Raw genomic sequence first — 13,365 nt, forward strand, 5'->3', positions numbered from 1 at the left:
TGGCAAGTATACCCTCTGATAATTCCCAGTTTACTCATCAGAAATCTCTTCATAAGCCGCTAACAGATGATGAAGGTGCTGCCTTTGTTCTACGGTAAGATGATTTGATTCACTGGCTTTAAGTATTGGTGTTTGATTGAAGTCTTCATTCTGCATCGAATTATTTGAAAAATCCTTCCAACGACCATTTGTAGTATCAATTAATTGAATGGTGGCACCATGACAATACTTCTTATGCACTGCCTCCTTTCTATTTAAGTCCAGTGCTATCTCTCCTCCATTTATTATAAATCTAACTTTCCCTTCGGAAAAATCAATCTTACAATCATACTCATGCATACTCCGAATAAAAAGAATACAATCTAATAATAATTTCTCTACTACAAAGAACGTGCATCTTATTGCTACACTTCCCATCTTCATCTGCAATTGCATTTGTACTTTGACATTGGAAGAGTGTGCTCCTATAGCTCCGATGATTTTACAGTTTTGTACCTGTAAAATTGGTACCTTCCTCTTCTTAACAATTCTCCTAAAAAGATCGCCTGAGATGACATTGGCGGAAGCGGCGGTGTCTAGTATTACATTCGTTGGATTCTCCTCTATTTCGACAAATACCTCCGATACAGGAACACTCGATCTTTCATTCTGACACATTGTTAAATCTTTCGTCAACTCTTCAGTTAATAGCTGACCGTCATTATATCCTAACAATTGCAATTTTACTGACTCGCCCCTAACAGATCCCCTGACCGCCCCTCCAGGGCACGATGCGGTCACAATTAGTTTGACTGATTTGTATTATGATTGCTATTTGTATCGTCAATTATTTCAGTAATGATCGGTTGTTGTGGTGAGTCGTGATTCCATTCTGTCTGTTGAGGTGAATTTGGTCGGTATTGCCTTGATTGGTTCGTGTAGTTATTGTTATTATTCTGTGGCTGTTGGTAGAACTGTCTTGCATTCCCATACATAGGATTAAATCGATTAAAATTTCTGTTGTTCCTGAAACTGCCCCTAGCGACCCTGTTATTGAAATTTCCATTATAATAATAACTGTTTTTTCCATTTAATCCATTTCCAAGTCTTCGTGGATAAGATGGTTGGTCATGATTATTATTACTGTTACTATTATTGCCATTTCCGTTCTCGGTGTAGCTCGGATTTGCTTCAATTGCTCTTATTTGATAGAACATTTATCTTGTCCTTTGATCGTCCACCTCAATTAAATCAATGTGATCATGAGTGGTCATAAACGACTCTAAGTCCTTATCATTTTTGTACAAAAGCTGATTCCTTATATTCATGGGTAATCTGGGTTTAAGTATTCTGAGTATGTCAGGTAAAGGAATTGGTACCTCCAAGTATAATAATTTGTTAATATATTTCTCAAAATATTTCATTGGGGATCCTCTTGAGAATGAGAAAGGCTCAGGATATAACACTTCCTGTCTTAGTTTTTCTTGTATTCCAGCAGACCAGTATTTTGATAGAAAAGCCTGCTCAGATTCTTTATATACTTTACAGGACGATATTTGCTCAGATGCCCACAGTGCTCCTGATCCTTGAATATATCCTGACACAAAACTAATCTTTTGCCATTCTGTCCAAGATCGTGGAAATAGACCTCTATAGCTTCTAATGAAAACTACAGGATGAACATTCCTATTATCAGGATTAAAGATTTGTCTTTGTTTAATCATTTTTTCTTCTACCGCACTACGATTCCAAAAATCATCCTATTCAATATCTTCATGGTGACAATCTGGTAGATCAACTCTAACCTATGACGTTATACATCTGTCTGCGTCTGACCTTGATGTTGAAGAAATGTCACGCATAGATTAAGAATTTGGTTTCTTGCTTTGTGCAGTTTCCAAATCCTCTGGAGAGAGATTTAACGATATTTCAATATTCTCCTTCCAACGCGAAAATTCCTCACCAAGTTGGTCACGGACATTCTTCAACCTTTTGTTAAAGAAATTCTCTTTGGAACTATCAGAAATTGACTGCAAAGCTACTTTCACTGTTTCTTCGATCTTTTGAGAAGAAAAATTCTGCCGTTCTAATGTTATTTCTCAAAATTTTCCAGTAAGTATATTGATTCTATGTTCAACATTCGCCTGGTTTTCTTTGACTTTGTCGAACTGCTTCTTTAGATTGTCTTGTGATTCTATCATTTCAGGTATCATAGCTACGGCACACTGCATGTCCTCTTGGGCTTGCATTAATTGAGGAACAAGTTCGACTTGTTTTTGTATCATGTCTATCTTGACAGATACATATTTGGTTAGTTCCGCCTTTAATTTACTGGTAGTTTTTTGACATTGCTGACGGACCTGCTCAATTTGAGCAATGAGATTTTGTTCGGTTCTTTCTGCCTGTTCTTTTATTTCCTGTGTCTTGGTATTTAAACTCTGATCTAGTTCATTAAAGCTTTCTCGTAATTGATTCTGTAATTCGGTTTGATTTTCACTTAACTTATTATGCAGGTCAGACTGTACTGCTGATAATTCTCGTTTGACTTTGGCTTGCCCTTCTGCTAAACTTTCACGTAACTGATTTTGAAGTTCAGCCTGTACAGCTGATAAGTCTCGTTTGACTTCTGTTTGTGCCTTAGCAAGATTGGACACATTTTCTGCTAAGAGGGACAGCTGCTACATAATCACAATTAACAGGTCCACAACATTTTGATCTGGTGTTGTACAAACATTGTCTGAACCAGCGGGAGTTTATATATTGCTACTGCTATCCACAACCGTCTCAGAATTGCTCTCTGTGGCCTCTGCTTCGGCGTAAACAGCTGAAGGCTGTTGGACGTCTTGTTGCTGATGCATTGACATTTTATATGTAGCTCTAGTTAATACCATCAAATAATTATCTATCACAGTTTACAAATCTGATGCATTGACATTTTATATGCAGCTCTAGTTAATACCATGAAATAATTATCTATCACAGTTTATAAATCACTGAATGTTGTTTCAAAATTAATGTATTAACCAAGTTTAACGTTCAGATTAATTTACTGAGGTAGTCAAGTTAAATGCTCACACACGAAATAATAATCACACAACATTAAAATTCTACAAGCTAACTACTCTCTGAAAAACTTCTTTCCAAGATACTTCAAATTCTATTTCAACTACAAAATTAAAATTTGGTTTGTTCTGGTCTTTCTCTGGAGTGCTATCCTTGTCTAGCAGGTGAAACCTTTCCTGTTGGCAAAATTTACTGTCAGCACAGGATATCTCTGCAGCTTAGGTCCAGTTCATTCTCGTAGTTTATCATGAGACAGAAAATACGTGTATTATAGAACAATCCAAGATAGTTCTGCCACGTTCGCCAATATAATTTTAAGTAATATTGTGTTTATACTGGTTGCTGGTGAGGAGGAAAGTTAGTTGTTAGTATTTTATTAATGATCTCATTCATAAGCAGCCATATCACAGTCATTACAGTCGCTCAAGAAAGTTATAATTAAGCTTTACTTGTTTAATTAGAATCGGACGATGACTCTCCTTGTCTGCAGTCTCAATGATTCGAAACGATCTGCAATCCTGTGTGAATAAAATGTCTTGGTTTCTTGCATTGCGTAGTCAGTTGTGAAACCTCAGATCAAGCGGAAAGTTTGCTTTGATAGAGTTTAATTATCCGATGAAATAATGGAGATCTTGGATCTAATAATTGCAGGTTCGTTTCCAATTCATCGGAAGTTTCCTTCTGATTAACAACAAAACGACACCTCCACGCAAATTACCAAGTAGAGAAGACATATATAATAAAATTCCTTACACACCTTTGACATAAATGCTCAGTATATATTTTCTTGAGTAGCATACAATATATTTTCAATCGCTTTCTTCCAGTAATCTCGATAGCAAAATTACAATTATTCAATGCAGCTATTCGGCACTGATAAGATCCTAGAAGTCCCCTCAACACACCAGAGAGAATATTACAAAGAGTAATTATGCGCTCATGGAACAGTAATAGTACTGTACTACTTTGCGCATGGTTCTGGAATATATAGACGGTCCAGTAGGAAACGTAATTCACTCATAGAATTGTGCAGAGATAATTAGTAGAATTAAAGAGATATTATAATTCAGTGACTATCGGGGATTGTAATCGTAGGAGTTTTATTCTTTTCAAATACACTCCTGGAAATTGAAATAAGAAAACCGTGAATTCATTGTCCCAGGAAGGGGAAACTTTATTGACACATTCCTGGGGTCAGATACATCACATGATCACACTGACAGAACCACAGGCACATAGACACAGGCAACGGAGCATGCACAATGTCGGCACTAGTACAGTGTATATCCACCTTTCGCAGCAATGCAGGCTGCTATTCTCCCATGGAGACGATCGTAGAGATGCTGGATGTAGTCCTGTGGAACGGCTTGCCATGCCATTTCCACCTGGCGCCTCAGTTGGACCAGCGTTCGTGCTGGACGTGCAGACCGCGTGAGACGACGCTTCATCCAGTCCCAAACATGCTCAATGGGGGACAGATCCGAAGATCTTGCTGGCCAGGGTAGTTGACTTACACCTTCTAGAGCACGTTGGGTGGCACGGGATACATGCAGACGTGCGTTGTCCTGTTGGAACAGCAAGTTGCCTTGCCGGTCTAGGAATGGTAGAACGTCGGGTTTGATGACGCTTTGGATGTACCGTGCACTATTCAGTGTCCCCTCGACGATCAGCAGAGGTGTACGGCCAGTGTAGGAGATCGCTCCCCACACCATCATGCCGGGTGTTGGCCCTGTGTGCCTCGGTCGTATGCAGTCCTGATTGTGGCGCTCACCTGCACGGCGCCAAACACGCATACGACCATCATTGGCACCAAGGCAGAAGCGACTCTCATCGCTGAAGACGACACGTCTCCATTCGTCCCTCCATTCACGCCTGTCGCGACACCACTGGAGGCATGCTGCACGATGTTGGGGCGTGAGCGGAAGACGGCCTAACGGTGTGTGGGACCGTAGCCCAGCTTCATGGAGACGGTTGCGAATGGTTCTCGCCGATACCCCAGGAGCAACAGTGTCCCTAGTTTGCTGGGAAGTGGCGGTGCGGTCCCCTACGGCACTGCGTAGGATCCTACGGTCTTGGCGTGCATCCGTGCTTCGCTGTGGTCCGGTCCCAGGTCGACGGGCACGTGCACCTTCCGCCGACCACTGGCGACAACATCGATGTACTGTGGAGACCTGACGCCCCACGTGTTGAGCAATTCGGCGGTACGTCCACCCGGCCTCCCGCATGCCCACTATACGCCCTCGCTCAAAGTCCGTCAACTGCACATACGGTTCACGTCCACGCTGTCGCGGCATGCTACCAGTGTTAAAGACTGCGATGGAGCTCCGTATGCCACGGCAAACTGGCTGAGACTGACGGCGGCGGTGCATAAATGCTGCGCAGCTAGCGCCATTCGACGGCCAACACCGCGGTTCCTGGTGTGTCCGCTGTGCCGTGCGTGTGATCATTGCTTGTACAGCCCTCTCGCAGTGTCCGGAGCAAGTATGGTGGGTCTGACACACCGGTGTTAATGTGTTTTTTTTTTCCATTTCCGGGAGTGTAGAAACATGATGGGTTGATATGACATCGCAGACAAATATCACTGTGCGATGTTTGAATATTTTTCATTTCTTTATTTTTCTTAACAATGCTGGAGGAAAGTGTATGGCTCCTTAGCACAGGAATAAGGTTTCAGATTATATTGACAATTATGAGCTATTCTAGGGTTGCGTTTCTGCTCTCTGTGGCCACTTGAAGGTCTTTACATGTATGGGAAATAACTTCCCAGGGAACTGTGGTTTGCAGAAGTCGGTGACGCGAGGACTTTTGTCAACACAGGTGGCGTTGTCCTTTATAGCCTGTGGTAAGTCATTGAGGGTGCCTAGAGAATCAATGAGTGTGACTAAGGAAGCTTACTCAAGGCAAGTGTAAGAACATGCTGTCGCAGCTATGCTGTGCACCATGAGGGAATTAGGTGTATTGTCATCCAACCAAAGAAATCGGTTGGCATCTTCCCCATAGCGTGAATGGCATGACAGTGAGCGTTACCAAACAACTATGGGACCCTGCTATCAGCTCTTTTTTTTTTTTTTAAAAAAAAAGGAGAGGGGCGAGTACATTTAATGTAAGGAGGACTTGATACTTGGTTATCTGGTCATGTTTTAGTTTTCAAGTAAGTTTTACACTTTGCGTATGTGCTATTCGCTTTCTGAGCAGTTCACAATTTGTGTGGCCTGCTATACAACTTATGTTGCTTCATTAATTGCATTGTTTCATGGATCTCGAATCCGTTTACCCCTCAGTTACGAGCTACATAGATTAGGAAAGTTTATCCCATTTCCCAAGCAGTTTTCCAGGTAGTTCTGAGGTACACCCCTAGTTGTTAGCGCTACATTCATTATGCATTTGAGCTTCTAGTGAGCCACGGTTTGCTATAAATTTTACGACAATTAACATTCTTTCTACTAATAGCTCACTGTCAATAATTTTCATTATGATTCATATCGAACTTTAGTGTCAAACAATCAATATTGTAAAACGCAGACTAGATCTGCATTTCCAAACCTAATTGTCCTACAAGTGATCCAGATTAGGTTACCTTTAAATAATAAAGATAATCAGTACATAGACAGCACACACCACAGCCAAGCTCCAACATGACACAAAACATAGACATTTCAATGTGTTTATTTTGTATAAAAACAACAAAACGTCATATGAGTAAAGAGAGGAAAAATATGGAATTTTAAAATTTTTTAACAGTAGTCGACAGGCTATCAATCGTTTGGCAACATACGTGTTCCTAATTATTTTCTTCTGTAACGTTAGGAGCCTCATAATATGTGCTGAATTTCACCAGAATATGCGATAACAGTTAACTGACCGACAATCTTTCTGGTGTCTATGTTTGTGGCCCTTGACCAAATACACATCGCTGTCGCTACGTTTTACAATTTACTGGATAATTTGCAACATAAATTTTTGTCGAGATTTAGGCGTAAGTACTTTGCAGCATTTGCTTCTGTGATATTTTCATCACTGCAAGTTACTTTTGTGTCAACCTGTTCTCATCATTTAGTTTCACTCTGCACCAGTTTAGTATTTGTTACTTTTGGTTGTAAGCCGTTTCAGTGGAACCAACATTCAAGTTTTTCTAATCTATTTTTGACACTCTCTGGAATTCTTTCAGGCACCTCACTTCGTAGTACAACTAATATGTCTTTAGCAAATAAAATTAAGTGAAGTGTATGTGGTAGGTCCTTTACGAAGGAAAAGGATGGATAGAAACCCAATATCGAACCTCCTGGTCCTCCTTGGAAAATTGATGTGATGAGTAATAGCTTGTGATTGAAGTTACGCCTCGGCAAATTGTTTTCCAGTTTGAGGAATAATTGCTTGAATTTGAAGTTATAATTTTCCCATCTTTTAAGTACGAGACGAGCCATTGGAAAGCAGTGTGTCTGATTCTATAAATCTGTAATTCGTGGACAAGCAAGGAGCGACTCACTGAATTGACTGCATGGGTCAGATCACAGAATACTTCTGTGACCTTCTTATATGTGGAATATATTTTTCAATAAATTCATTGATGACATTGACAGTGTTTGAATTAGATCAAAATATCCAGTAATAATTCATTATTTCATACTGTGATGCCTATTTAATATTGCTACACTCAAACTTCATATGGGAAATTGATGATATATTTTGAAGTGCTTTGTGTTGGGTGTGTTGCCTTTTGTTTTTGACGAAGATCTCAGGCAACGTAAGTTCAAGAGGTAAGAGGGAAGTTGTGTTTGTATTGCGAATTGTGTGTGAAAGTTTAATTGTTTGTCAGTGTATTTACAACCTTAGAATGTTTGTTCAGATGGGTTGAATTGCTGAGAGAGAGAGGAAAAAAACTTAAGTTTTTCTTAGAGTAAATGTACGTACTTCCAGTGAGATATGTTTGAAACATAGATATGGGAGGTTTTTGTCATTTTATGAATGATTAATAGTTATATATTGAAATTGGGTGTATTACAGGATGGAGGCGTTAATACCGGTGATCAACAAACTGCAGGATGTGTTCAGTACTATTGGCGCCGACTCTATACAGTTACCTCAAATTATAGTAGTCGGCACGCAGGTATGTACAATAACTACAGAACGGTGTTTACATCTGATGACATAAATAGGTAACTGTTATGTGTTACATGTTCTTAGTGAACATCGAGATTAATTCTGTTGTACACTGGTTTAAGTACGCTATATGTCGGATGATACCGCATGCGAATGTAATCACAAGACCGGATTTATTTTGTGAAACTGTTCTATAGAAAACGATACTTAGTTCGAAGAAGAGCTCTGTGACAAGTGCATCATTTCTTTTAAACAGCTACATTATTTTAGCAGAAACTATTGTTAGTGCTAGGCCTTTCTACTTTTATGCCAGCGATTGTGTAGTTTTTTCAGTGACAGGAAACTTGTACTGACAGTTATGTTTAGTAAGTATTCATAAGTATTAATAGATAAATACCAAAGGAAGAAGATAGTTCAATGTGGTATTAATAACGGTTTTATTGTGACGTTAATATTAATTTTCATTAAAATTTTTAATGTGTTTATGTGGATGGTGCAAAACATCAAATAGCAAACAGAATTTTTTATGATCTGGAATCAACATCATAATGTTCACATATTGATTGATAATGCATCAGAGATACCACAGTTGGGCCCTGATGCCTTTCAAATCTGCATGTGACATTTGAAGAATGTTGGTATTATTTTCATTAGGGTGCAGTGGGAACCACTTCAAATGATCAACAACCTTATCAAGTGAAGAATTTATTTTTGTAAATAAATTAAAGAAATATATCTGCAAAAACCTTCTTATGAAGAACAGCTATCGGTGATTTAGCATGATCAATTCAGTTTCAACAAATAATACTTCTTGGCATTATATTAAGATTACCTTTGAAAAAAAAAAAAGCCCTAAGAAGTTCTCCATAATCATTTCAAAATATTTCCATTTTATGTTATGCCTGTGCTATATGACTTTATCCATTGTTTTGGTATCTTTCTTACATTATGAAACTTCGAAGGTTTTTGAGGGCTTGTGCTCTGATATTTGTGATCGTGTTGTTATAGCGGTCACTAGAGACACAGCACTTTGCCTCAGTTATGATGAAATATAGTGCATTTGCTTCAAAAAATGTCCAATAGTTAATGCACAAATCTGCTTTAATTAGTTATAGTAGTCGTTATATGACAAGAAAAATGGTAATATTTACTGATGATCCTGAAAGCCTTGGACAGGTGGTTGCTGGACCATATAAAACAATGTCACCAATGCAACACTGTGATTTGAACTTATTGCCATGGGCACCATCTTGCAAGCTGTTTATTCTGTGCACACACTTGGCCAGTCCAGTTAATTTACTGCAACAATCTAAAAGTTTAATGACCCTCTTCTTCCAATATATATATATATATATATATATATATATATATATATATATATATATATATATATATATATATATATATATATATATATATGTTTTTCCTTCCTTCTTACTGAATCATGCCAGTACTATGTACTGTGATGCTATACATTCACCACCACTGAAGGTGTGGTGATTGGATGCCATACAGTTAAAGAGAACTGTGAACATTGGAAACAATGTGGAACATGCAGTAGCATTGCTAAATCAGTTTGTGTTTGCACTGTCACATTTGTCTCAAAAACTAGTCATGATGGTTTAAAAATGATAACAGTCGTTTCTGCGCTAGCAATTCTGGTGGAAGTGTCTATAAAAGTCAGTGTAATTGAAGCTTATTGAGATTAATTGGGTACAGCAGAGAAAACTGGTTTTACTGTACTGACATCAACCAGGATTTATAGACTACATCAGTAATATCACCTGCAGTGCATCTGATACATATTTGATTTGGAAGATAGTGTAACCCTGATAGTACGCCATAGAAGATACTTCGGGATCCTCTTTTAGTGTAACAGTGAAAAGGTGCACTGAATTCTAATAAAAGAGCAAGAAGAGAATATGGCCAGAGTCTTAGGGTCTCAGGAATTTATCTAGTTCCATTAAGCAATAATGCTTGTACAGCTGGGTGATGTCTCTGGGCAGTTGTCGCAGACATCACCTGGTTGCATTCCCGTAAGCTATTTTAACAGTTTGTGTGCTGGGGGAAAGTAAAGTTTCACATTTGTATAGTGTTTCGGTATTGTTGGTGGTGGTGTCCATACCCCCCTGCCCGTTGCCCACCATTGTTCCATCTTTGGATCATCATCATTGTTGATTAATTGCTGAGAGTAGACACGCTTCACTCCCACTAACATTAAAGAACATAGGGACACATTGTAAGAAACCGGTGCTTAGCTGGGTGGTAATGTGCTTGCCTCCCATGCAAGAGGGTCCAGGTTTGATTCCCGGCTGGGTTGGAGATTTTCTCCGCTCGTGGACTGGGTGTTGTGTGTCCTCATGATCATTTCATCCTCACCAGTGGCACGCAAGTCGGACAGTGTGGTGTTGACTGCAATCAGACTTGCACTTAGCGGTCGAACTTCACCAGATGGTGCCTCCCAGCCAACAGTGCCATACTCTCATCATCATTTAGTGGCCTGTTAAATTGTGATGGATGAATCTTAATAGCAGAGGGGTCAGTGCAGTCATAGCCCAAGATGTTAAACGAAATATTTGGAGGTATTGTCTGGACTCGCTTGCAATGTACTAATTTTATGAACTTTCAAAAGGCGCACTTGGCAGGAAGTGTACAACACAGGCAGTTGCAAGGAGGACAAGAGCTTTAATAAGTGGATTGTTTGTATAAATACTGACATTATATACCACCCAGCTAAGCACCGGTTTCTTACAATGTGTCCCTAATATAAGAAATAGGACCTATATCACAACTGGCAGTTGTAGTCGAATTACTGAATTTAATAGCAGATAATACTGCTAAGTGCTACAACATGTTACCAGACAGGTTCTACCATTGAGTTACACTAAAAGAATAGGAAGTTCAAGGAATAATATGGAAGTTTATGGTGAGTCATGAATAAAAAGAAAAGCATCAAGGCAAAAAGAGGGAGCTCCCCATATTATGTCTTCTCCATGGGAAGATGAAAGTGATACTTTGCCAGAGTTCTGTGAAATATTCACTATCAGCTTCTTTTCCATAATTGGTAAGTTGAATAAAAGTTTTATTGGTACAAGCAGATATGCAGGAGTTTTCAAAGCTGGTGTCCAGAGGCAGTTAAATCACGTGTAGCTAAAAGGAAAAGGGAAGGTGGAAGCTTAATTAATTATTGAATTGCTGGAGAGTTGAAACTAGAGTGTTTATGTGCAGACCAGAGCACAGTACATTAGTGTCATTCTGTCACCTGTTTTTCAAGTGTAATCAATTCATTGATAGATTAAAATGCTTCTTCACGTGTCTCTATTAAAAAGGAAAAAGTGATAACAAGGAAAGTTATAGGCCTGTTTCCCTGCTGCAGGTTTCCAGAGATTGTTGAAAAGACAGTTTATGTGAAAGCAGGGTGGCGATTCTTCAGGAAAACCTGGAATTCTCAGGGAATTATAATTTATCTGTAAAAAATTGGGGAAACGTCCGAGAATTTGAGGAATTTCATAAATTATTTGGGAATTCTGTGTATTTAACATAGCACTGAAATTAAATTTTACTGAGTTTTATAAATCACAATTTTTAAAATATTTGATATTTCAAAATGTGTTAATTGAATGCATGTTATTCCGTGTTAATAGTTGATTGTTTAAAACTATTGTTAGGCTACTGCTTATGGCTGACATATAGCTCATCGGAGAGGACAGAAAAGTTATTATTGTGGTGACATATACCTCACTCTCAGCCCCCACCCTCACCCCTCTCGTTAACCATTAATTTATTTGGAGCTTCTTACCCCATCTTCCTCCTCACACCTGGAATTCTTAGGGAAGTTTTTTCCAAGTTTGAGTAGTACCCTAGAAAGACTAATCTCTGCAATATTAATTCATTTTTGGACTTGCAGTTAGTGTTCAGGAAGCAGAAATAAACATGGAATGCGCTTTATTCTTTTCTCAGTGAGGCACTTTTAGGGCGATAGTAAATACCTTATTTTATATAAGTAATGTATTTGATTATGTGGACACTTATACACTTGTGTATAAAGTGAAGCATTATGTTAAAGGGAAAGCAAACACCCACACTACATACAGTGTTAGATACAGATTTCTTATAAAAGTGAAATTTTTTACTCAGTGAAAGCATGTTATTTCCCAGTACAATAGGGAAGGAGGTAAGTAGCGAGACTGGTTGATAGAGAGAGAAAGAGAGAGAGAGAGAGAGAATAGTACTTTAATAATTTTCTTGAGCTTTTTACCAAGTACGTAGTAGCTTTTGCTTTTCAGAGGTAGAAATTTGGGATTTCATTATCAGAGCCTGGAGTATTTGTGTGGATATGACATTGTAAAATGTAAACTTTCACGGCCGGAACTGTCATGATTAATAAAATTCTTTTTCGGGCTATTATGCCGTGGTCTGATGGATTTCGCATTGTAAAATATTGAAAAAACGGAATATCGCGGTGATTTACAAACCTACCCGGAAGATACAAGAACACCTGAGATTGGCTAAGGATGCTCGTAAACCGCTGGAAAAAGCAGGAATTTACAGGATCCCGTGTAGTTGTGGGGAGGTATATGTGGGTACCACAAAAAGAACGGTCAAAAAACGACTAGAAGAGCACAAGGGCAGTTGTAGAAGGGGAAAGATTGATAGATCAGCTGTTGCGGAACACGCTTTGCAGTCAGGAGACCACCACATTTATTTTGATAGAACTCAAGTACTGGCAGCCACAAGCGGATATCATGAAAGGCTTTACAGAGAGGCTATAGAGATTATGAAACACCCCAGGAATTTTAATAGGAAGGAGGAGGGCGTGAAATTGAATGACATCTGGATGCCGGTGCTGAAGATGATGTGTACCAGTCTTCCGCCATGGGATGATAGCAACAGCGGACGGCGGCGACCGACAACGGCCAATTGCGCTCGCGTATTCAAAACATGTGACGTCACGCCTATGCGCGGGAGCACGCGAAAACAAAAAATTTGCTGCAGTCAGTAGTGAGACAGTGTGTGTTTCGGAAGTTAACAGAAGCCACGAACCCCCTTGAAGATGTCCTCCGCAGATGGGGACGAAACGTTGGTTTACAATGCGAAATCCATCAGACCACGGCATAATAGCCCGGAAAAGAATTTTATTAATCAGGATATGACATTGTTTTTTGCATGTATTCTATTGCATTTTTTCTTTAACTTTCCATTCCAATCTTGTGAGCTACTTCC

General features: G+C 39.1%; 1 protein-coding gene across 5 annotated transcripts in view; it reads left to right on the top strand.

Annotated features, from left to right (window-relative positions):
- The first annotated feature begins 7,097 nt into the window (after positions 1-7,097).
- Positions 7,098-13,365, top strand: part of LOC126297617 (dynamin-1-like protein) — a 94,636-nt gene continuing 88,368 nt past the window's right edge. The window contains exons 1-3 of one of the 5 annotated variants that reach the window (XM_049988634.1): positions 7,742-7,799; positions 7,889-7,945; positions 8,047-8,149. In XM_049988634.1, the coding sequence (XP_049844591.1) occupies positions 7,944-7,945; positions 8,047-8,149 (105 nt within the window). In that variant the 5' untranslated portion in view covers positions 7,742-7,799; positions 7,889-7,943. Of the gene's footprint in view, positions 7,946-8,046; positions 8,150-13,365 lie in introns of all 5 variants that reach the window. The other 4 variants (XM_049988635.1, XM_049988632.1, XM_049988631.1 and 1 more) reach the window with 4 other exon arrangements.

This window comes from Schistocerca gregaria, chromosome X (genome assembly GCF_023897955.1).
Source record: "Schistocerca gregaria isolate iqSchGreg1 chromosome X, iqSchGreg1.2, whole genome shotgun sequence".
NCBI classification, from domain to species: domain Eukaryota; kingdom Metazoa; phylum Arthropoda; class Insecta; order Orthoptera; family Acrididae; genus Schistocerca; species Schistocerca gregaria.